General features: G+C 40.7%; 1 protein-coding gene across 3 annotated transcripts in view; it reads left to right on the plus strand.

Annotated features, from left to right (window-relative positions):
• JARID2 (jumonji and AT-rich interaction domain containing 2) overlaps positions 1–25141 on the plus strand; it is a 219007-nt gene that overhangs the window by 127105 nt on the left and 66761 nt on the right. For all 3 annotated transcript variants that reach the window (XM_044426289.1, XM_044426287.1, XM_044426288.1), the window contains exon 3: positions 5265–5406. In XM_044426289.1, coding sequence (XP_044282224.1) covers positions 5265–5406 — 142 coding nt within the window. The remainder of the gene's footprint in view (positions 1–5264; positions 5407–25141) is intronic.

Consider the following 25141-nt stretch of genomic DNA (forward strand, 5'->3'; position numbering starts at 1 on the left):
GAGTGCATTCTTTTCCCCTTTCTCCCTTTAAATCTCCAAAATCCCATGCTAAATAATTATTTTCCATGATTCTACATATATCTCTGAATACATCTTGCCCTTTTGTGTGGTGCTAAAGTAATGGTATAACTAAAGTAATTGTAAAATATGCTCTTTACGTATATTTCTAATATATGTAGCTATTTTTGTTCACTTGGGTGTGTGCATGAGAGAGAGCAAGAGAGCACTATTTCATTATTTATAAAAGATCTTTTAAACCAATTTAACTTCATTTATTTAAAATGTTTTATTTTGGAAACCCCTGAAGTTTTTGGATCAGGCTTATATATTCCATTGGACCAAAGAATAAAACTATGCTTGAATTATTTCACTTCATTCTGCAGCAAGAGAAATTGGGATAGTTTCATCAAATGTGGCTGTGTGTGTCTCTGCAGCAGCTCTGTGATGGAACAGGCAAGGCGTGCTTGTTTCATCAGGAACTGATAACCTAGTTACAGTTTTTCCCTCCTGGAGAGTTGCTCTGTCCTGCATCCCTTTAAGGGGGACGGTAAAGGCTCAATTGTCTAAGTATGGTTACTGGAGAATATGGGTTAGCTCTCATTTTTGAGTGAGCTGACCGAATTGATAATTCTCAGACTAATGCCCAGATCAGAATGCAGTTATCCCTTGGATGTCCCCTAAATTTCAAATTGGAAATGTAGGTCTCTGCTCAAAAAGCATGTATGGAAATACAAATAAAATTTACTTTTAAGAAAAATGTGCAAAAAATGGTAGAAAACAGAATGGATTGGGCATGCTCGAACATTTGCAGGTCCGCAGTCCAGATGAAGACTGATCTGCCCACCTGTCTAAGCACAGTTATAATTCAGTAAGAATGTTGATACTTAAAAAAATAATTTGGGTTTTACATTATTTATGGTAGCTGGTGTGAGTCTCCTTCTGGAGAGAAAGATGTATTAGAAGTTTAGAAATAAAATAAAATTAATTAATTCAGGATTAAAGAGTCTAGTCAATTTGGTTAGATGTGAAAATAACTTTTACTGCTTTTATTCTGAATAATCGCATGTGACACGGTTCTCTTTTTCCACCCAGTGGTATGTATAGCAGTGCTATTTTAGACTTTCATGTCCTTGGAGGTTTGGGACACTATTTTTTTGCCTTGCAGTAACTGTTCTTGTATATGCTTTTCTGGTAACCTCTGCAGATGGATGTGAAGACAAACGTTCAGACTTCCTTCCTTTCCCCCTTGTTTTGTTAATGTTGGCTGTTCAGTGTTTAAAACAACAAAAATACTCTTCTAGACTTTTGCAGGAAGTACATTGTACTGGTAACCTGAATGTAAATATCAGGGATAACAAATACAGTACAAGTGAGACAATATACTTTATATGGCCAAGATTAATCTTTTATTATATTGAAGGCAAGCTTTTTGAGTTATGCAGCACCCTCCTTCAGGCTTGGACAGTCAGAGGAAATAATGAAAACAGATGCTTGGTGCTCAGTCTTATTCTGCAGACACAATGTTAATTAAATTATAGTTAGACAAAGCTGAGGGATTCAGGTTACAAAGTTTCTCTGGAGACAAAGCAGTAAATGAGAAGACTGTGCTGTCTATAGGAAACAGTAAGACATTTTTCAAGGCCTGGTACCATTTGGGTCTTACTTAGATGAAAGCCCTAGAACAACAGCAACAGCAACAGCAAAACGTACTAATGGTAGTAGTTCCCTTTTTGGAGAGGGAAATGCAACTTCAGCTGTTTCTAAGTGATGGCATGAATTTGGAGTGGGGTGAGAGTATGAATTTGGAGCAGCAAGAGGATTGTTTTCCAAGTACAAGTGAATTGACAGCCAACAGGACTCTTTTCTTCATAGGGCTGGGCTTTCAGCATGGCATTTCTCCAGAACAAATATTACTCTTGAAGAAGAAAAAAAAACCCAATTCTGTTATAATGGTACCTAAATAACTAGAGGGCCTCAAATTACATGCTTGATTTAGACTTCCCCGGAGTTTACTAACTGTAAATTTAATCAGCAATAAAAAGCAGAAATGAAAAAGGAAATAATAATTTCATGTCAGATTTATATATTGGGTATCACCAACAAGACGGAAATAACTTTTCAGGATCACTGAGGTTATTTCTAAATATTGTTCTATTCCATGAAAAGAGTTCAGTATAATGGGCTGCAGTGAAAATCTTTGTGGTTATGATGTCATTTAAAAAACGTTCAGCAAGAGAAGTTTTAATGAAAGGGAGAAGGACTATGAATATGGTAATTTGATTTATTTGTGTTTTGAATCCACCTCGTAGTCTGATTAGTGGGGACAAATCAAAACAGTGATTTGTGCACAATTTTAATGTTAGTTTTGCTTTGTAACTCTTTGTTGCGGCAGAGACATCCAGCCCAGAATATCAATCTTCCTTTATTTTCTTCAACAGAAAAATTTATGCTTCTGTTTTTAGAAGAGATTTTTTTTGGTGGGTTTAAAAAAAGTAAAACACAGACTTTGTAGCCTGAATGCATGGCCTTTGATTGAAAAAACGACTGTCCTCCACTGTTGTCTAAAATGAATGGTTTTAAGTAGACTGAAGCCCTATTCAGGTGTTATTCTCCTCATGCTACTAGAATCACATGAAGAGTGAGTATGAATTATCTTGCTCTACCTTTTCCACTGTGCCAACATAACCTACCCTGCTGCCTGTACAGTTCTAATGGGCTTCTACCATCATAGTGAGCTCCTAGTCCTCTGGTGTGTGAATTGCCTCTGAATCTAACGATGAGAACACCTGCATATAACTTTTGTGGAAAAAACAAACAAACATGTGAATGGGACTTTTGAGGAGGTTGGATGGAGGTCTTGAAACAGTGTGCTTCATAACTAAAATACCTTGTGTTGAATAAGAAACAGTGCTTTTTGTATAAACAGACCTGAATTACTTGGAAGTCATACCTCCATCCTTCCCATGCCTATCTTTGTGTGCATGTGAGTACAGGTTTCATTTTTGCTTGGAAACTAGACTATTCTTGTCCAGATGAGGACATACCTGGGCCACTTGCTGGAGCAGCTAGAAGGAAATCCATGCCTGTTCCAGCTGGTGTGGGACAGCACCTTCTTATAAGGAATCACTGATCAAATCTCTGGCCCAGCCAGCTATTCCCTGTCTGCTGGCTTTTATAAGCCAAGAGGGGCAAGGGTCCAGTAGGAATGTGGTTGTCTGAACCAGTGCAACACCATATTAACATCCTCAGGCTGTATCAGCTGGAACTTAACCATGGAAACTTGAATAGGATATTTTCTAGGTACTTTGCCTGACCAAGTGCTATAACATTGGCATCTTAAGTCCCAATAGATGCAAGAGAGAAAATTCTAGAAATGCCTAGCTAATATATTGCAGCAGGCCTCAAATATGTTGCTGAATTCCTTGGGGGCAATGTGGAATAGTCACTAAATGACCTGAAAAAGCTTTGGTGGGTTGCAAAGAGCAGATTGAATAAAGGCAGTAAGATACTATTTCCTTCCTGTTCTCGCTGCCCACAGATATATCAGGGCTCAGTTGCATCCACCAGGATTTTTTCTGTATCTGCATTTAAGCCATCTCCTGTTTTGCTTCATCACTCTCAGCTCTGAAATATACCATGGAGCCATATGAGCTCTACTACAATTGCTCTCAGGATGTCAGATGTCTGAGTCATCTCAGTTTTCCAGGGATGAACCAGGGATTCTGCAGGACTGCCAGCCATATAAGTTGGAAGAGCTTCAAGATCCTTCTGGAAGCCATCTGGATCCAACAGCCTCCAGAGGCAGACCATTTTAATTGCTCCCCACCTCTGCAGAGGGGAAAAGTAGCAGTTAGTATAAATCACAGCGGTGTTCTACCCATGACAGAATTCCCCACCTTCAGATCTCTGTTCTCATGCCTGCCTGAAAAAACAAATCCAGAGTGCCTGCTACAAGTGTTAGGCTGATGACATATAGGGAAAGTCCCTATATGGTTGACATGGAATTCTAACCTCCTTAGCCATGTCAAATAGGGCACCCTCAGCATGGATGTTTAACCCACCCCCCACCAGCCTAGAGGACCTCAGCATTACAACCAAGACATCCTTTATCAACTCAGATGGGGAGACTTGGTCACAGGGTCAGAGTACACCAGCAGAATCCTCAGTCTGTCCCAGTGGCCCAACACAAGATGCAAACACTTTAGCCTCGATTATACTTAGTATATACCATGTGCTAACAGTGCATCTTAAGTGTTCAATACAGAAGTCTGTATGTAGGAATAGAACTAGAAACAATAACTGAGTGCTAGTTGGAATATAAGAACTGAATTGGGTACACTGTGATTATGTTAGAGGGGGGCTAACCTGCATCACTTAACATAGCACTTTGGGTATATATAGATGGCCATGTTGCACAGTTGGCCAGCATGCAGCTGGCAGAGGGCATGGCTGGTGTGCATATGAACTGTAACCTGAACAGTAACTCTCAGGAGCCATCATGCCTTAGACCAGTTTGCACAATCAAAACTGCTCACTGTGCGTTGTTTTAGTTGTGGTAGGTCATGGTAAGTAGTGGAATCATTATGGACACTTAGTTCTCTGTTATATGGTTACATAAGTGTTTAAGCCTTGCATAATCCATGGTAGTCTGGTTTGGATAAAAAAAGAACCCCAATATGCAAAATGCCAGCAAATATCCACAGCCACTCACCATGGTTTAAACAACCCACATTGGGCTGTTTTGACTGTGTGAACCACTAAAACCATTCCATACTGCTAGGTCTGCTGAAAAGATCTGGCATCAGTTCATTTCACTGGCGTTTTATTACTGTAGTAATAACTAAACTGCATTCAGAACCCTGTATCTTAAAAGTGGCCCAAAATTATTTTAATAAATGAAATAGCCACAAGATAGGAATTTTCATATTAATACTTCAGCTTAATTGTTATATCCTAAGCAGGCTCATATTCTTTGCCTGCACTGCGTAGGATCTGAGGATAAAGGGTTATGGGAAAGATTACTGAGACAGGTGTGAGAGATCCTGCCATGTAGGTGGTCTGCCAAATGTATTATTTGAATCAGTTTGGTTACATTTTGTATTGGTTTTACGTTGTACGGAATTAGAATAAGATTTTGGGTGTCACTATTACTTTTTGTGCATGTGTGTACTATTTACATATTTGGAATGCATATGTTGCAAGGCCTCTTACCGTTCTACAATTTCGTTACTTTCATTCATTAATTTTGTATTTCTTGATTACAGGACTCCTTAGTAATGGCCAATCTAAAGGATTACGACCAGGGTCTGAACAGCTAGAGAATGAGAAGGACGATGCATCGCAAGTGTCCTCAACTAGCAATGATATTAGTTCTTCAGATTTTGAGGAAGGGCCATCAAGAAAAAGGTCAGATTCTCTTGAATTCCAGTAATGTATCAGAATGTAGCCTAGTGGCTAATAATATGTCACGCAAACTGAAGCATCTGAAGCTGTATACCTATGAGATGTGGGTTCAGATGCCCGATGGCCTTGAGGAAAACATTACCGCTCAGTCTTGCTTGCCCTGCTGTCTGAAATTGAATCTGTCTAAAATAGATGTGAAAACAAAGAAGACCAAAAAGAACTTTGGTTGCTAACATTGTTAACATGCCATCTTTACTGAAAAGTGAGAGAGATATATATTATAAAAACGTTATATGTGAAAGTGTTCATCTATTTAAGGTAAATGTCCCTTTAAGGCCTTTAAAAGGTTCTCTTCCCTCTTTTTGCTGTGGTTGACTTGTTAAGCAAAACATGTAGTCATAGTATTTATTCAAATCTCTGAAGGTAATTGTCCTTGTCACTGTATAGTTTACATACAAATAATGCAATTTCATGAGAGAGAACCGTTAGTGTCATCACATTTGATTTACTAGGAATGAAACCAAAGGACTAGGGTTTAAAAGGCATAGATAATCAGAGAGTGCTGCCTGTATAGGGGACCTCATTATAAAGATGTTGGTTATTGTCAGTAGGGGGGCTACTCTGAAATAATACTGTAAATATCTTGCGCGCGCAAGATCTCTCTCTCTCTCTCTCTCTCTCTCTCTCTCTCTCTCTCTCTCTCTCAGAAATCGGTAATGAAATCCTTGGTGACTCTCCTTACACTGCAGTCCGGGCCACCTCCTAAATGTGCAAAATGTGAACTAAAATGGAGAGGCCCCTTTCAATTCCCTGCTTATGTTGAAAGTACATTTTTATTTCTTGTATCAAATTAAAAAGGAAAACTGGATTCCTGGGAAAATGGCTATGCTTCACCCTCAACACAAAATGTAATCTATAAAAATTACTTGAAATGCAAAGCATTTTTGCAAAGAGTTTGCTTTTCTTTTCCTGGTAATCTTTGTAATAGAATGAGAGAAAGGCCCATTCTAGTTATGGAAAACAAAATCCATTTCTAGTTGTGCATATGACAGAGGAGGGGGAGAATTTTTATTACAAAGATGTAGAAATTGCTAAAATTTGTCTATACAACCCTCTTTTTTAGACATCAGGGAACCTAGCATTCTGCAACTCCTGTTATGTCTAAATGAAATGTACCTCCCAAACAACTTTCTCTTCTCATTTCTATGCCACTTTCTTTTCTGTTGATTCTTTGCTGCATGTTTATTCTGTGCCTTTCCTGTCATAATGCAGCTTGATACAATCAGTTTTTGCAGAAAATAGTTGTTAACTTGGTTTTCTTCTCCTGTTGAGTAACCCCTTTTAGGGTACAAACAAAAGCTGAAGAAAGTTGAACCCTAGGAAAGGAAACCCAGTTTAATTAGGGGCTATTGATTTGTTGCTGCTTGCTGGTCTTTCCTGAAAAAGTAACTGATTCTCTAAACAACAGCATAGGCATCATTTAGTTCAAGGACAGACAAATGGCAGCCATTGGGCTTGATGTGCACTCAAAGCAATTTTATGTCTCTTTGGTAGACCTACCAAAGTTTAATCAAAATAAGGTAAAACTTTTTTTACTCCTTAAGAGAAGAAAAGATTAAGATTTACTCCTTAAGAGAAGAAAACTTTTCACAGTTTGAAAAAGAAGGATGCCAAATTTACTGACAGTCATTCAATAACCCATCATTTATTCCGCTTTTAAGTAGCTTTTATGCTATTTTTGCAGTTGCCTGAGTACATTTTTACACAGAAAGGAAATGGATACTTCCTTTAAATCAAGGAAGGGGAACATATGGCCTTCCAGATGTTTATGGACTGCAGCTCTCATTCTCCCTACTAATGGCTATGCTGGCTGGGGCTGATGGGGGTTGTAGTCTGAGATAATGTGGAGGGATAGTCGCCACCTGTATCTTAAATGAGTAATTTTAATACAGTGTCTCCGCAGAGGTTTTGCCTATGGTCCCGTGGCATGGTGTGTTGCTATAAAAACCCTTATTACCGGGTATGCTGGTGTTATGATGATGATTGGGTATAAAAGAGGGGTTTGTTTGCATGGCAGAATACTTTTCCATCCACCAAATTGCTAGGATGGCCTGTAATAATACAAAATCTGACCACTTCTGATACATGTTATACAGGGTTCAGGACATGTACAGTGTGTTTCTTAAGACAGAGGATAGGGGAATGTGTGTAAAGCAATCTGGAAATCCTAGACCAACCAGTGGCATTTCTCATAAGGCCTTTGAATGTCTTTCCTTCTTTCAACTCTCGTTTTCTCTGGTTTCTCTGACCCTGTATGTTAAATTAAATTATGGCACATAGCCTTTGTAATATAAACTACAAGCAGGTCTTTGAAAAGAAAAAATCTGATTTTTATCTACCTTTTAGTACATTTTGCCCCCTAGTGGTTAGAACAATCTTATGCAGCTCTGAATAAAGCTGATGGCATGCTGCCAGTTGAAATATGCATTTAATCAAGGAGCATGCCAAACCTAGGCTATCGATGATTCTCTCACTCCCATAACTAGCATATGCATTGGTTTTGGTTTTCGAGTAACGCCACATGTGCAGTATGTCTTGTTGCTATGCACACTGGAACAAATCATAAGCTTTGCACAGATAATGAAGCAAAGACTTTTTGAGGTCCTTGCTGAGTAGTAAATCAGGCTTAGAAAATGATAGAATCTTGCTCCTAATTAAATTGGCACCTAAGTTCCCCACTAAAGACCGCTTTAGGTACTATAGTTTTAGCCAGTCCCCTGATGAAAAAACAGTGGTGTTCAAGTTACAACCAGTGTCTGCTTAAGAGTCAAGCATGCGTATCGTAAGTTATATATTTCTTGTGTGCAGACGTCCAAGAGTAAAAAATGTCAGCAGCATTGTCTTGCATGGTTGTTGTAAGCACTGTTTAAATTACGTGTGGAGGAATACAACTTGTGGGCCTGGCCACTTCCCTGTGGAGCCACTGGGCTCCTGCCTGCTTTCCCCCGGAGAGGGGAAGCCATCTCTCATTTGTGATCACTCATCAAAGATAAGCTAGCTAGTGCTGTTATCTCTCCCAACTAATCAGAGAAAAGAGTAGGATTTCCCTTGCTAATGCTAGCAAAAGCAATAGATTGTTCTCTATCACTAACTGCTAGTGCAAGCTAGGGATCTTGCTGCAGGATCACTGGAATGAGGGAGAGGTTAAAGCCTTCCAGTCCAGTGATATTATTGCAGGATTGCTGGGATGGAGGATGGTTATGTAGATATGTGTGTTTTCCAGAATCCTCAACAACATCAGATAAGGTCCTCAGGTCAAAAAGGTGGTACAGTCCTAATGTATGAGTGCTTTTTTGTTATTATTACATTTCTTTTGTATTAGTACATTAAAGTAATTACATTATTTTCTATCATTTATAATACATTGTAATTGTATTGTATTTTGTGTTATTACATTAAAACAATACATTACTTTTGAGCATTTAGACAAAGGAGTGCATAAATGCTAAGAAATATTAAGAAAATTACATAGAAATAATTGAAAACATCAACTTTTTATTAGCTTTCTATGTTAGATTGAGGCAAAGCAAATACAATTTGGAGATGTTTAGGACGGTCCGGAACATCCAAAATGAATGTTTTTGAGACTGATTCTTTTACAGCATGCCTATCCACATGGAATGGGCTGCTGAATAAGATTACCAGCAGATCACCGCTCCCAGTAGCATATTCAATGAGTTGTAGAACTGGTAACACATGGGAGTGTAGTAGAATTTGCAGGCCAGAACACCACAGTACTTCTTTAGCCGCTGGGCATCTCTGGAATTTTGGGAGAATATTATAGGCACTCTTATAAAAGAGCTGCCATGGTGGGGCTTAGCCCTCCAGCCACCCACGTGTTTGTGTTTTTTTTAATTACATTAAAATGATAACACCAGGAGGAACAGGGAATCTCTTGAGCAGTAAGGGATTGTTGATAGACACCATATTGAGGATACCAGTAATAAAGGAATGCCAGTAAGTGCTAATCATTTTTAAATCCTCCTACTTAAGTGTTTATTATTTATCCCATGGCATCTTGCCTAAGAGGAATGATTACTAGCTGAATTTGAATGGCTACATCAGGTGCAGTGATGAGCGAAAGTTATTCTTGGAGAGTTTGATTTCCTTCATTTCCTTGTTGCTGCTTGTTGCCGACTAGTAGAACATCTTTCTGTTCTTGATATCAGAGCAGTTAAACCTCCCTCCAAACCCTGTAGGGATTAGGTGTGTAACAGAGGTATTGTCCTATGCAGTCTTCAAATGTCATTGTCTACAACAGTGCAAGTATAGTACTTAAAAATATTCAAAGCTGAAGATTTTCCTTCAAGCAAAATAATGACTGAGCCTTAGGGACAATTTGTCTCTGTAGTTTAATACAAAGTACTCTCCATAGAATGTTCAGCACCTAGTGCAGGGGTTGGCAACCCACGGCTCCGGAGCCACACGTGGCTCTTGAACCCCTCTGCTGCGGCTCAGTTGCTCAAAACGTGCGCCAGCACAGCCACCGATCTGCTCGAAGCTCCACTCAGGAATGCAGTGCTAGCTAGTTAAGTAAATCAGCTAGTTAAGTACATTCGTCTGCTAAACAAGCTTCCTGCAGGCTCTCCTGTTACATGAAACGAAAAGCTGCTGAAAAGATTCTCTTTGTCCCAATGTAATCTCCTTCATCTGAATGTGAACTGTCACAGTTCACATCACTTGACTGTTTACCTGCTCATCAGTCACTAAACACACCTATATCTTCCACCTGAGCAGATTTACTGAGCTTTACCCCCCTCCAACAATGGATAAATCCGAAGAAAAGTTTCTGAAGAAAACCGAACATTTAATGGTACGTGGGTAGATTCATTTGCTTTTACTGCTGACGAACTTATGGGGTTTGCTGTTTAATGCATCTAGCCCTTTAGCACTGACTTTGACTCTGCAGGAAGCTGTTCTCCTATTCAAAATATATGAAAGGAATCCTACTAGTTTATAATGTAAGATTAAAAATAACAGTTTTTAGTGACTGAACAAGAGCTGCAGCTAAATCATAATGAAGATATAGATCTACTTCTTTGTTTTAAGAAGATTCTTATAAAAATTCCAGCAACGTTATTACATTGGGAGAGGGATGTTTGTTCAATATTTCACCATGTGATAAAAGGATGAAGGCACACAGAAGCAGACAGCATTTTTGGTTTGCTGCAGGTGGCATGTTTGGTTTGCTGCTAGTGGATAATAGAAGTTCGACTTTTTATTTCATGAATACGAGGAGGACTCAGATAGACATTGAGTATTTTATTTGAAAGTAACTTTCAACCCAGCGTCTTTTTCTTCAGAGTTCAAAATGTTTTTATTGCATGCAGAAATAAAAATTTGTTTTCTCTGTAGGAGTTCATTGATTTCATAAATGCAACACACTATAGATTTTTTCTACATAGCATAAAGGTAAAAAACTATATATGCAGTGTTATCTTCATTTTAGATGTCAAAAGGGTTTTGCAGCTCCCGATATTTTCTTTTCTGTGGGAAATGGGTCCAAATGGCTCTTTGAGTGTTAAAGGTTGCCAACCCCTGGCCTAGTGCTTTAACAATAAAGTGGTTTAATCCTGTTCAAGTGTGCATTGGCAATTGTTGACAGGATGTAGTGGAATTAGTTGATTTTGATGATAAGACTTCAGAACATACAGTTACTCATACTTAAAATTGGAAAGTTATTACTAAATTATTTGATATTAACAGGCCATTCCATAAAAAGATGGAAGGAACCCTAATACTAAAATCAGGCCCATTCAGGTATCATACCACATTCTTCTTGGAGTGGTGCCCCATATTATTCAGCTACAAAGCACTAAAAATAGAGCCAGTGTAGTTTAATGGTTAGAAAGTTAGACTGGGATCTGGGAGATCCAGGTTCAAGACTGCATTTCACCACAATGCTCACTGGGTAACTTTGAGCCAGTCACTGATTCTCAGCCTAACCTAGCTCACAGGGTTTTGTAAGGATAACATAGAGGGGAAGAGGAGGATTATATAAGACCCCTTGAGTTCCTTGAAGGAAAAAAGGTGGGGTATAAATAAAATTTAAAAATGTAAAATAATAAAATATTCCCTGTAGAAACTAGATTAATACTTCCAGAAGATGCATATTCTTGTCAGAATTGTCTGTTTTTTCTGTTTTATCTAATTACTATTGTTATTTTATGCAGTTTGCTGTCATAGGGGAAATGCTTATTCATAAAGTGAGTGCTATGAGGGACATAGCCAGTCACAAAATGTTCATTCCCCAGAAGGCAAACTGATGAGAATAAAAGAAAATTTACATGCTGAAAAATCTAGTTACAAGGCAGAGGTGGAGTCTAAGTTAAATCACAAAACCATTCTTTTGTGCCCAAATAAAAGAGAGCACTGGTAGGCAGCACTTCATTTTGTAGCTTTCTAGTCTCCCATATTTTTAAAATTGTTTTCAAATTTTACTTTTATATAATTTATTCAGTACTATTAACACTGGCTAAAAATAGCATAAAAACTCAAAAGTAATCATACACAAATTCTGTTAGGATGCATAGAGTGCAGCATTGCAAAACTTTAAAACTGAAATTATTTTCTCTTAGTAGGGCAACGGAATCTTATAGTGTCCTGGTGGGGGCCTTGGGTCTGGAATACATCATCAACATACTACAATTTTTTTAAAAAAAAATGTGATTTAAAATATTCCTAAGAAATAAAGCAAAATCCAGAAGAGACAGAGAGCCTGGTGCTTGCTAAGACAGGTGTTCAAAGGCCTATGGGCCCACACTGAAGACCACTGCAGTGCACACTGTAGTCTACTTGTGTGCACTTGGAACCACGTCTGTATGGAGAACCAATTGTGTAAAATGGCTTCTAGAAATGGTTTTGACAATTTTCACAAGACGGATCAAATGGGGAATATGGCCACATGTCTGTGAGAAATAGCATCATCAAACATCTTCCCCCAGGGGCCTGTGTCAGTTATGCTTTTATGTGGTTACTGTGCCTCAGACATATGTAAATCAGGCCTGAGTAATGTTTGTGGTGAGGTTGTATTGCATTAGGTTTTGATCACCAAATACCTTGTAAGTAGCAAATCACTTTTATTTGTGTCCAAAGAAACAGAAGAGATGGACACTTTGTTTGCCTTGACTAGTAAGTAGCACCCAGCATATCATATATTTAACAGTTGGTATTCTTACTATGAGCATGAGCAATCCTTAAGTGAATAATTTTCACAAGTAAAAGAGTACTGGAATGGTAGTTAAGTACAGCAGTCCTTAGCCTGACCTGCACAATTTGTGACTTACCAAGCTGAACACAGCCCAACAGTTGTGCATGGCAGCCTGCCAGGGGTTTGATAAATCACTTGTTTTGGCAGCTTGCCCAGGAGTGCCAAAGCCATAGCGAGGAGGTGTCAGGCACCTTGTAGGCTTCAGTTTATGGCTGGTTGCCTGCATTCTTAGCTTTGTGGGTCACAGTGTAGTTGCACAGACCTCACAGTCTCATTAAACCATAGATATGGAGGGTGTCAAATGGGCATCCAGTGCTAAGTCTCTGCTCCCAAAGGTCAGACCATTTCTAGCTCCCACTTTCACAGGCCAAACTTTCTGGGAAAAGTGAGTAAAATACACACTTGAATGCAAAGTTTCCTAGTGTCAAAGCAAGAAATAGTAAGAAATACTTCTTGAAGTCCTCTTCATGATTTATAAAGACAATGGAAGAAACATATATATATAATTCCACCCAGTGTTTTTTTGTCATAGAACGCACCAGAACAGAGTTCCAGCACCTTTTTTTTTGACAGATTTTCCAAGTTTTAAAAGTAACTTTTGAAAATTTGATGTTTGGTCCATGTAGATTTGAATCGCCCTGTCGAGCATAGCAGGTCAGCTGCAAAATCATTAAAATGGTGCATGCAGGCTGCTTGTGTGTCGAATCCAATGCATGCGTACTTCGTCTGTGCTGGTTGTGATGATGCTGCTCGGCTTGTGATTGGTTGTGTGGTCATGCGCTGAGTGCTTACTGTGGGCAGCGACCTTTATGTTTCGTTACAAAACTGACGTGTGTGGGTGTGTGTACAGTGACTGACTATATACGAAAGGTAAATGATTTCATGAGTTCCGGCACCTTTTTTCTTACAAAAAAAGCACTGATTCCACCAATAGTTTAATGTTGTTCTCCAGATTTTTACAATTATGTGGGGGGAGGAAACCATGGTGGCTTATTTTCCTACTTCCTGCATGCCAGTTTTGTGTTGCACAATTTGCCCAATTACTCTTGTGTCATGCTGCTCCCTGTATTGTCCAAACTCCAGCAAGGTGTACAGGCAGGAATGGCATCAAAGCCAACGCATGACATGTTGCAATGTTCTGGGCTGCTTTCAGAGCCTCTTCTCTGCCATGTACAATTTTGGTAGGCTCAGATGGCACATGGAAGCATACCACTAGGATAATTAGCAAATTTCACAGCACTTAATTGGTACACATGAGGGTATGGAAAAGAAGCCACCATGGATTCATTTCCTCTATTATTATAGGAACTTGGAGGCAGTTAACTTTATCAAAGAAAAAACTAAGTGGTACTTCACTAGTAGAAGATGAAAAGTGGAGATGGTGGGAGTAGTTATTATTAGCATTTCTGTAAAGCCCAGTAGCTCTCTGGGTGGTTGACAACAGTACACAAAACAATAAAATGCAATAAAATGCCATATAATCTTACAAAAGTGTAAACTATTTTAAACAGTTAAAACCATACAGTGAAAAATAAACTTGTGGGAGAAAAACACTGGGATGGGTAATCCCACATTTGGCTAATAATAACAATGTACTAGAATCATTGTTGTATCTGTTAGCGAATAGTGTTATTACTAGTGTTAATTGTAAGCATATTTTCCTAGGTAGCACCACTTTTTATTATTAATGAGCTTATTAACAATGGGGTGGTAGAATAGCTTGTTGAGCCAGTTCTTGTGTGATTGTTCAAGAAGCTGCTTGGACAAGCATTTCTATGACTCGCTGCTGCTTTCACCTTGAAAAGAGTGTGTGTGTGCAGTGAAGCTGAGTCATGAAAGTAGGGTGGGGGTAGGTCAGTGATGTTTTTGTGCCTATTATATGACTAAGAGCACTGCGCACTAATGCTGTAGAAGCTTTTAGTGAAAGGAATTTGTTTCATCCTTGGAACTGTATTCACGGAAGAGGTGGGATATGCCTCTTGTGCAGACTGGAGGTTTTAGATTAACCTGTACTAATAACTTTTGGAATATTTTGTCATTGAAAGTCACTTTGAAATAAGAATGAAAACATTTTAGATTCCAAGCTTCTATTAACATAGCAGTGACATTAGTAAATGACTGAGACTCGGCACATGTAATTTTCCAGATTACAATTCTGTCAAAGTTATCAGTCTGGTTGGTGCTTTAAAAATAGAAATACACTGTTTCTGGATTCAGACGTTTCAGACAAATATTTTAAGTTTTCATGTATCTTACTTGTGAACTCATGAATTTTCTCTATTTATTGTTTTGCCAATATTTCCTACTGTACTTACCTTCAATGACTAATGATTTACACTGCTTTGGATCTGGGTATTTTTACTTAATTAACTTCAACCTTTCCCACTTGTTTTCACCTATTAAAAAAGGTGAGCTTTTGTGACTCATTGATTTGTAAACCACCTGTGTCCAACTAGCTGTAGTACCATAGATCAATATACATTGGCAGCATCCTTTTATCCATCTCACATGCAGCAGCATTGCTATTGCATTAGAGATGAATCTTGCTACTTTTGCCCATCGAATGGCTTGATTACTTGTGGTGAACCTATTTGGCTCATTATTATAATTTGTTACTCTGGTTCCTGGAAGTTTCATTTATCAAAGAGGGTAAAATGACCAGTAGATCCTGACTAGCAAATGCACCCTTCAGGATAAGGAAATAACTTGAATTTCCTGTGTTATGAAACCATTTGAACCTGTTGAGCTAGGTATAAAATGTTTATAATGTCCTTAAAATTTACTACTTATTTGTGTAGATAAGAGCAAGTTTAGCCAAACATCTATGTGAATTTATATTCCGTTTTCCATGTGGATAATTGAGTGCTTTATGTTCAAAAGAACATGGTAGAAAATGGCTGCTACCATACTTTAGAAGTTCTTTTTTAAAGCCTTTCTGTAGCTTATTTGTTGTTGTTCAGTCACAAAGTTGTGCCCAACTTTGCCACAGATTTCCTTCCAAGGTACAAGCGTCTTTTAATTACTTGGGTGCAGACACCATCTGTGGTGATCTTGGAGCCCAAGAAAATAAAATCTGTCCCATTTCTTCCCCCTTCTATTTGCCAGGAAGTGATAGGACTGGATGCCTTGATCTTAGTTTTCTTAATGTTGAATTTCAAGCCAACTTTTGCGCTCTCCTCTTTCACCCACATCAAGAGGCTCTTTAGTTCCTCTTCACTTTCTGCCATGAGAGTGGTATCATCTGCATATCTGAGGTGTTGATATTTCTCCCAGCAATCTTAATTCCAACTTGTGATTCAACTAGCCTGGTCTTTCGCATGATGTGCTCTGCATATAAGTTAAATAGGCAGGGCGACAGTATACAGCCTTGCCGAACTCCTTTCTCAATTTTGAACCAATCAGTGGTTCTGTGTCCAGTTCTCACTGTTGCTTCTTGACCTGCATATAGGTTTCTCAAGAGACAAATAAGATGGTCTGGTCCTCCCATCATTTAAGAACTTGGCACAGTTGGTTGTGATCTACACAATCAAAGGCTTTAGCATAGTCAATGAAGCAAAAGTAGATAGTTTTCTGGAAACTCCCTAGCTTTCTCCATGATCTAGCATATGTTAGCAATTTGATCTCTAGTTCCTCTGTCTCTTTGAAACCCAGCTTGCACTTCTAGTAAATGTATCCTATTTAACTGCCTGTAATTGCTTATATATGTAAATTAAGTGTAGAATTTTTGGCTGAGGATGTGGAACTCTGATATAGCCACCTAGGAAGGCCTCATCAGTTACAGGCAGCCTATAATATGTGAATGAATGAATAATAAATAGATAAATCAATAAATAAAGCCTATCAAAACAAACTCTTTTTCAAGAAACTCTAACAAGAAGAGCGGGTCTTGACTTCATGCTTGAGAGCTTCCTAAAACATTTATCTGGCCACTACTAGAAAAAATGGACCTTCTTGATCAAGCATCCTCTCCATGACTTCTACTTGGTACCCGCCATGGTACCCTGCCCTGCCCACTTTTTATTTTAATTAATGCATTGCTTTGTCATCTGGGATTGCTTTGAAATGTGTTACTGTTGGTGCTGAAAAATGTAGGTTCAAAGGAGTTGTTTGGTGTCTTGTGACTCAGACCCCACCTGTGCTTTCTATTGTGTCTGTTGTAGATGAGCTTACAAAATTGCCAAATTCTCAAATTGCCAAATACTCCCACAGCTTTCCTGCCGTTGTTCTAGATGGACCTTTAGATGATACCATTATGTCCTGTAATGGTGGAGCACCCTGTCTGTGTGATGTGCCAGTTCCCATGTACTATTTGGAAGCAGTATTAGATGTATTTGTTCATGCAGATTTTCAATTGCCAGAGGTTAAAAGCTGTACAGCTTGACAAAGGACTCCAGTGTGGTGTAGTGGTTAAGAGCATGGGACTGGGACTCAGATGACCTGGGTTCGAGTCCCCGCTCAGCCATGGCGCCAACTGCGTGACTTTGGGCCAGTCACAGACTCTCAGCCCAACCTACCTCACAGGGTTATTGTTGTGGGGATAAGATGGAGGAGGAGAATGATGTAAGCTGCCTTGAGCCCTTTGCAGGAAAAAGGCAGGATATAAATCCATAAATAAATAGATAAATAAATTTTAAAGTGTTTTAACCTTACCACTGCCTGTCCCAAGTTTTTAGGAAGCAGTGAACTAGATTTAAGTGAGTAATTCTGCATTTGATGACATTGGCAGTGTGAATGTTTACTTTTAAGATGGCCTTGCTATGCTTTTGAATGATGTGCCTTGTAGTGGTGTTGCTGATCATTTTCTGTCTTGCTTCTGAGGATGCAGATTTGGCATTTGTGGTTGGATAGCTGTAACTAGGCTAAAACATCTTAAAATAAACATATGCAAGCACTGATTTAGCATGGAATCTTTTTTTGTATTAAGTTACAATTATACCATGCCTTGTTTCCCAAGGAGCTCTGGACAATAGTGGCTCCTCCCCACCATTTTATCCCTGCAACAGCATGGAGAGGTAGGTTAGACAAGGAAAGAGGTCGCGTAGTGATTTTCATGGCTGAGCAGAGATTTCAGCCAAAGTCTGTAAGTCATAGCCCTTGCTTGGACCACTGATTCATTCTGGATCTCTGCAGCTTGTTAAAACTCTTTGTCAAGAGGGCAGCTTTTATGTAGCCTCGCTTTATTAAGTGAAAAAGGAAACAGATGGGGGAGCCCCCAAGTTTGAATCAAATATAGGCTTTAATCATGGTGCTGAAGAGGAGGATGAGGATCATCCCTGTGGTTTCCTCATGCCAGAAGCTCCAACCTTTTTGGATCAGTGGGAACCTTTGGAATGTTGGTGTAGTGTCATGGTCACTTTTACAAAAGGCTGCCATGGGGGCTTGCCTGATCATAAAATTGCTGCTGCGGTGGGCATGGCCAGTCAAAAACCACCAGAAGGCAGACTGATGAAACTAATAGAAAAGTGCCTAGCCCAAGAACCTAAATACAAGGCAGAGATTGTGCTTGATTTCATAAGCACAAAGGCACTCTTCTTACTCCAAATCTTCGTTGTGGTCTGTCTGTCCATCACACATATGGGCTCTGTACCTGCATGGGGCCTGCTGTTGGGAAGATTTTCCAAGGTAGACTCATTCTGGCAGGAGCCACCCCCCCACCCCCAGTGTGTGTGTGTGTGTGTGTGTGTGTGTGTGTGTGTATTATTTATTTATTTAAAACATTTCTATGCCACCCCATCACAATAAGCCTCGGGGCGGCTCACAACATCAAAAAAAAAGTTAACCATACATTAAAACCCCAGTACCATAAAACCTCAGTAAAACCTCAGTGCATTCTCGGCTAAAAATTAAAAAAAAAAACCCTAGTTAAATAAATAAATTAACAATTAAAATAAGTTTTAAATAAAAAGGTCTTAGCCTGGCACCGAAAAACAAATAACGACGGTGCCAGGCGGACCTCTCTGGGGAGCACATTCCATAAATGGGGCGCCACCGCCAAGAAAGCCCTCCTCCGGGTACTCACCCTCCTGATGTCATTCACAGATGGTTCCCGGAGAAGGGCATCTGCTGCTGACCTCAAGGGGCGGGAGGGCATATATGAGAGCAAGCGTTCCTTTAAGTATCCAGGTCCCAAACTGTTTAGGGCTTTATAGGTCATAACCAACACCTTGAATCAGGCCCGGACTTCAATCGGGAGCCAGTGGAGCTGATGGAGAACTGGGGTTATATGAGAACAACGTCCAGTCCCCGTCAGCAACCTGGCAGCTCTATTCTGCACCAATTGAAGTATCCAGACCGTTTTCAAGGGTAGCCGCACGTAGAGCGCGTTACAGAAATCTAATCGGGAAGTTACCAGCGCGTGTGTGACTGTCGCCAGGCAGTCATTCTCTAGGAAGGGACGCAGCTGATGGATCAGCCGAAGCTGAAGGAAGGCGCTCCTCGCCACCACTGTCATCTGGGCTTCCAGAGACAGCTCCGGGTCGAGGAGCACTCCTAAGCTGCGAACCCTGTCCCTCAGAGTGAGTGCAACCCCATTTAGGACAAGGCCCAAGTCCCCCATCCCAAGGTCCAAGCCCCGCCCACCAACAGGACCTCCGTCTTGTCTGGACTGAGCTTCAGTTTATTGGCCCTCATCCAGCCCATTACCTCGACCAGGCACCGGTTCAGCACAGCCACTGCCTCACCTGGATTGGTAGAAAACGAGAGGTAGAACTGGGTCTCATCAGCGTACTGATGATTCCGCAGCCCACACCTCCTGATGACCTCTCCCAGCGGTTTCATGTAAATGTTAAAAAGCAACTCCTGCCATTTTCTCCAGTTCTCTACCTACTGCTGTTGAAGGTGCCTTGTGTCTTCCCTCTTGAGATCCTTCTGCATTACTGTAACTCTTTTTTGATCTTTCTATCAATCTCTTTCTTTAGCTTGTTCCCTTGCTTAGCTCTGTTCTTGATCTTTCTTCAAAAACCCCACTTTAGCCCTCATTTTACTCTTTCCAACCCCCCCCCCACTCCTATTGTCATCTCTTTTCAGATTCGACATCTTTCTACTTTTCTGGTTTTTCTTCTCCTAGTGGCACTCAAAGTATCTTTTTGGAAGTGTGTCCTCTGGGGGAGTTTCTCGCCTCCCATAGATGGCCATTTGTCGTACCTTTACTGCCAGAAGGGGAGCACTGTGTGGATGTCTGTGTGCACTGCCAGGCTTTCACATGGGGCCAACTCAGGGCCCAGCTTTGGAGCCAAAGAGATCTAGGACTTGCCTCCCCACACTCCAGCCTGCTTGCCCTTAGTCATCTCCCTGATGAGAGTGCTGTTCTTCTTGCATTGGAAACAACCACCTATGGTGCCACCAAGGGGCTCAGCTGCCTGCCCTTCAGCATGTGGAACATCCTTCTCCACAAGCTGTTACATGCCTCTAGCTACAAGTCAAGGGAACAGTCCAGGTCTCTGCTGCCTAATAGATGCTCCCACCACCACTGCACTACTACTGTGGCAATCCAGGAGAGAGAGTCCCATTGACCCTTGGTTCCTGCAGTGGACGCCCCCAGTCTACTGCCCAGAGAAGTCCAGATGTATGTTCCAGCACCTCAGCTACCTTTCCCATCTCATTTGCCTGCCTCACCATCACACTGAGTTACCATCTTCGAGCCCAGATTACTCCTTTGGCCTGGATTTGCTGCTGCATGAGGAACTGTTCAAGTCATCCCCAGATTACATCTTTTCAGTGTAGGGATCCCCCTCCAAGGACCTGGGACTGTTCTAGCAGATCCTCCAGATCATGGGGTCACTCAGACTGAAGACACAGCAGCTTGCTGAACCCCAGTGGATCCAGTCTATTATGATGTCTGGGTGGAGGACGTGGTGCTGGTGGCTATTCTATTACTTCCAGTGCTCTTTGCATCCATGAATGATCTGTGGAAGGCACAGACCCAGCTGGAGCCAACATCTTGCTGCTTAAAGAGCATGTACCCGGTCCAGGAGTGGGAGATCTCATTCCTTCTGCAACATCCCTGGCTGAATTTGGTCATTGTGGAATGGGTGCAGGGACAGGCACAGAAGGAGCATTTGATGCTGGTGAATTGAGAGAGGTGCCAGATAGAAGCCATAGCAAAGGCGGATCTATTATGCAGCAGTGGTGCAGGGAATCCTCATTTTGAATTATGAGTTAACCCTGTGGAGATACTAGCTGTTCCTGTGGGAGAAGATGAGAGCCCTCACAGAGTACCTTCCAGACCAACACTGGGGCTTGACTAGGGTGTCCCAGATATAGGCTCTCCATCTCTTGTGGCAGCAGATCACCACCTGCCACCATGTCAACGTTGACTTCTGGGCCCTCATTGGCATGGTGGCATGCCTGGCTCTGTGCAGCAAGCCTCTCCCAATAGGCTCAGTCCAGGATATAAGAGCTACTCTTTGTCAGGGAGGGCCTCTTCAAGACCTCCGTGGATGATAAGCTGGATGCTGCACACAAAGCCCAGATAACAGCCAGGAGGATTTGAGCTCCCACAGCTCAAAATGACCAGGGGCACACTGTACCAGGGCAGTGATGATGGCCGTAGCACTGCATGCTGGCATCTCAGCACATTATCTCTGTAGAGCGGTGACATGGTCCACCCTGTCAACTTTCATCCAGCACTACTGGCCCAATGTCTGTGCCTGGCAAGATTGCTCGTTTTGCTGAGCAGTCCTCCTCTGACAACACCTGCCTGGCTCCATCTCATGGTAAGTCACCCATATGTGTGATGCACAAAAACACAAAGGAGAAAGTAAGGTTGCTCTCCATAACTGATGTTCTACAAGTGGTCCTCTCTGCATGCACACAAGCCACCCACTGACCCCACGTTGGTGTTGACAGCTTCGGTACCATAGTTTCTTCCATCAGACACATATCAGGATGGAACGAGTCAGTCATTCACTGGCCTTTCCCCCCAGTTCTGAGACCACAACATTGGTCTCAAGAGAACTGTGGAAAAGGATGGGAGCTCCTTCTATATTATATCAGGGGAGGGAGGGGAAGGGCTCTTGCCAGAATGAGACTAGCTTGGAAAATCTTGCCAGCAACTTGCCCATATGTATGAATGCACAGTTTACTACTCCAAGAACATCAGTCACAGTTAAGCAACCTTACGTTTTGGAGAGCTGCACTTAATTTTTCAGCATGTCAGATTCCCAGTTTTTAAAATCTGACTGTCTGAAAATATCAGGATATATGTCTGTAGGCACTTTGATGCCCATGTGCTCCACACTGGAGACCTCAATCATGATGCTACTGTGGGGATGATTCCTACCCACCTTTTCCCAATTCCACAGTCTCGTGAGATAGCCTGGGCAACTCTCCAAATGGCGAGAGAACATTTACTATTGGGCCTCTCGAGAGAACAGAGAGGTTCCCCAGTAATCTACAAATTTCTCTGGAAAACGTTACAGAGTTCCCTGTGGCTTGTGAAGCCCAAGAAAGTAATCATTATATTAGTCTACTGTAGTACTAAGTTATCATTTAATCTTGGGAGTCAGAAATAGGGAAGGATGAGAATTTTTTCCATTTATTTTTTACCCTCAAGATTCATCCACCTTACACTTCCTAGACCAATCAAGGGTTCAGATGCAGTCTCTGGATGAAGTCTGTATATTTCCAAGCTTACAGTGTGAATTGTGGGCCAAAAACTATGTTTGACAACATGCACACTTTTGAAAATTCACATGAAAATCTGCATTAAAAAAGTATACCAGTATACTTCAAACAAAGGGAGAAGAATACATACATTTTCAGAGATAAGTACCATTAAGGCATACAGTTGAAAAAGAAATCTCACATAAAAATATTTGTGCATTTTCATGCAAAACAGTTTGCAATCTGATATGAAAATCCAGAATGATCTTAGAGATAGAATTCAGAAAACTTTGTTGAGCTCAAGGTTTGCTGATTTGCACATCCCTAAATCATCCCATAAATCATCAGAGCAGGATATCCTCTAGCTAGAACATCTGCAAGAGATTTATGTGCAGAATTTCCCTGGAAAAAAAATCCAGGTGTTTAAGCAGTTTATTCCATTGTTTAAAAAAGTATAGCAAGTTTTCCAGTCGTTCTTTTTGTAACTGAGAATTGATGCTTGTGTTGGAACTTTTAAATTACAAATACAAGTTCACAAACTGGTAGAACAAGAATACTCTGATTCAAGTTACATTAAGCTTGAGTCATTTTGTTTGACCTTTGGTTAAACATTACATTGTCGAAGCCAACTTTGTTTTTACTGTTTCTTTCGATGCTAACTCTCAAAAGCTAGTAAAATCATCATTTCTGTTTGTTCTGTTTTAATTATAGAATATAAAAATACCTTCAAGAAAGATGAGAAGCAAAAAGAATTATTCCTGTATGGAGTCTAATTCAGATAAATAAATGGCAAAATTATGACACAGTTAAGGTTACAATCAAGAAAACCTGCTGAGAATTTATAAAGAGCCCTATACATCTTTGAAGGGCTGCTCATTACACCTTTGCATAGTGGTTTATAATCAGGCCTTGGCAAAATGCATGCCTGCTGCTCTGGATTACTCTGCGGTCTCACGCACAGTGGAGCAATTCCAGTGAACAATCGTGCATATTCACTTCCATCCAGTGCTTTATAAAGATTCTCAGACAGATTCTGTTTCATGTTTGTTGACTGCACAGAGGTCTGTGTTGCTGCATCTCACATAGCTCTCACTTTCTGTGAATCCATAAATAGCCAGTCATAGCCTCTCAGCCATGTGTGCACCCAGCTAAATAGATGACTAGATGCTATTCATAGAATTAGGATTACAAGGTCTATAAGCAGGTCGTAAGAAAGTGGCAGAGGAAGCCAATTTAGTCCAGAGGCTGTTCCCAATTGAAGTAGGCTGCGAAGGAGCATTACAGCAGATAAACACTGTTTATAAGCTTTTCCCTGATGCACCACTGGTTATCGCTGTGTTGGAAGAGACCCTCAAAACACAAAAGCAACAGCTAGCTGTTGAATGAATTGTTATGTGTGATCTCTCCCAACTAGAGTTGAGAGTCTCATGCCCTTGTCTCTCCTTCTTCATTGCTAGGACCTGTTTATAGAATTGATTATCCTGGGAGAACAGCTGTTGTACTTATTTCAACTTTGGATTTGTTTTTTATTTGGGGAACAGGGATGGGTGTGATTCAAGTTGTAAACTCTCCTCAAACATACTAGGATCAAGAATTCTAGTTTCCCCTTTCTTTCTTGCCCTAGGTTAAGTGATTGTGTAAACATATAATAAAATTCAAGGTTTGGTAGCTGTATTCGCCTTAAAACAAGGGAAAGGAGGTGAGGCAATAGATTTTTCAGCAGGACTACTGAAAGTAAGAAAGTTACCTGGAATTCTTTACCATGTTGAAGAAATGTACAACCCCCCCAACAGAAAAATATAGGTATTTCTGAAATAGGTTATGTTTTGTTGTCATTATCTTTTGCAGCTTAGTCCCCAAAATTCTCCCAGAATAGATGAAGTTAGTGTGTTAATAGATTATAAGATACACTGAGTCTATTCAAATTTCTACAGAGAAGGACTTTAGACCAAATTATAGAAGAAGTAGCCATATTAGCAAAGAATGGGTTAGTACAGTGGTACCTTGGCTCACGAACGTCTCAGTTCACAACCATATTGGGTCGTGAACAGAAATATAGGAAAAAAATTTCCTCAGGTTGCAAATTCTGCATTGGGTGATGATTGCGGGTGCACTCGGGCAGGGGGAGGGATGGGCGCGATCGCGGTTGCGCTCCTGCAGGGAAGATGGGCGCAATCATGTTCCTGCTCAGGGAGGGGGAGATGGCCACAATCACGCCCGTCTTCCCTGCACAAGTGCGCCCATGATCACGCCCATCTTCCCCCCCTACCAAGCATGGCCACAATCATGCCTGTCTTCCCTGTGATTAAAAAAAAATATAGAACAGATTAACCTTATTTACATTGAACCTTATGGGGAAATTTGACTTGGCTCACGACCAGCTTGGGTCATGACCAGAGTCCTGGAATGGATTAAGTTCATGAGCCAAGGTACCACTGTACACTTTTGCCTAACCGGGTGACCTCCAGTTGTGTTAGACCACAGTTCCAATTCATCTCCAGCATTTATGTCATAGGCTAAAACAGCATCTTGTGAACAACCATAGCAGTCACGAAGAGTCAAAGGCTTCAATATTCTAATATTAATTGTTTAGATAGGGAATTTTACGTTGTGACTGCAATTTCATATAATCCTTCAGACCCTTGATATGGAAACTAACCCCTGATCTGTGCAACAATGGCAGCTGTGATAACAGGATACCTTCCTTTTCCCTCACCTTGGGACCAGCATAAATTGTGTGGAACATGCAGCACTGTGTGTGGAACATGGAGGAAGCTATGTATGTACATTCTTGGAAGATTAGCTGCCAGATGAATCCATTAATGGCTTGGCATAAGAAGATGGAAGACAGGTTTTTTAAAATGC

The sequence above is a fragment of the Varanus komodoensis genome, unplaced genomic scaffold (assembly GCF_004798865.1).
Source record: "Varanus komodoensis strain SLA01 unplaced genomic scaffold, ASM479886v1 scaffold17, whole genome shotgun sequence".
Classification (NCBI taxonomy): domain Eukaryota; kingdom Metazoa; phylum Chordata; class Lepidosauria; order Squamata; family Varanidae; genus Varanus; species Varanus komodoensis.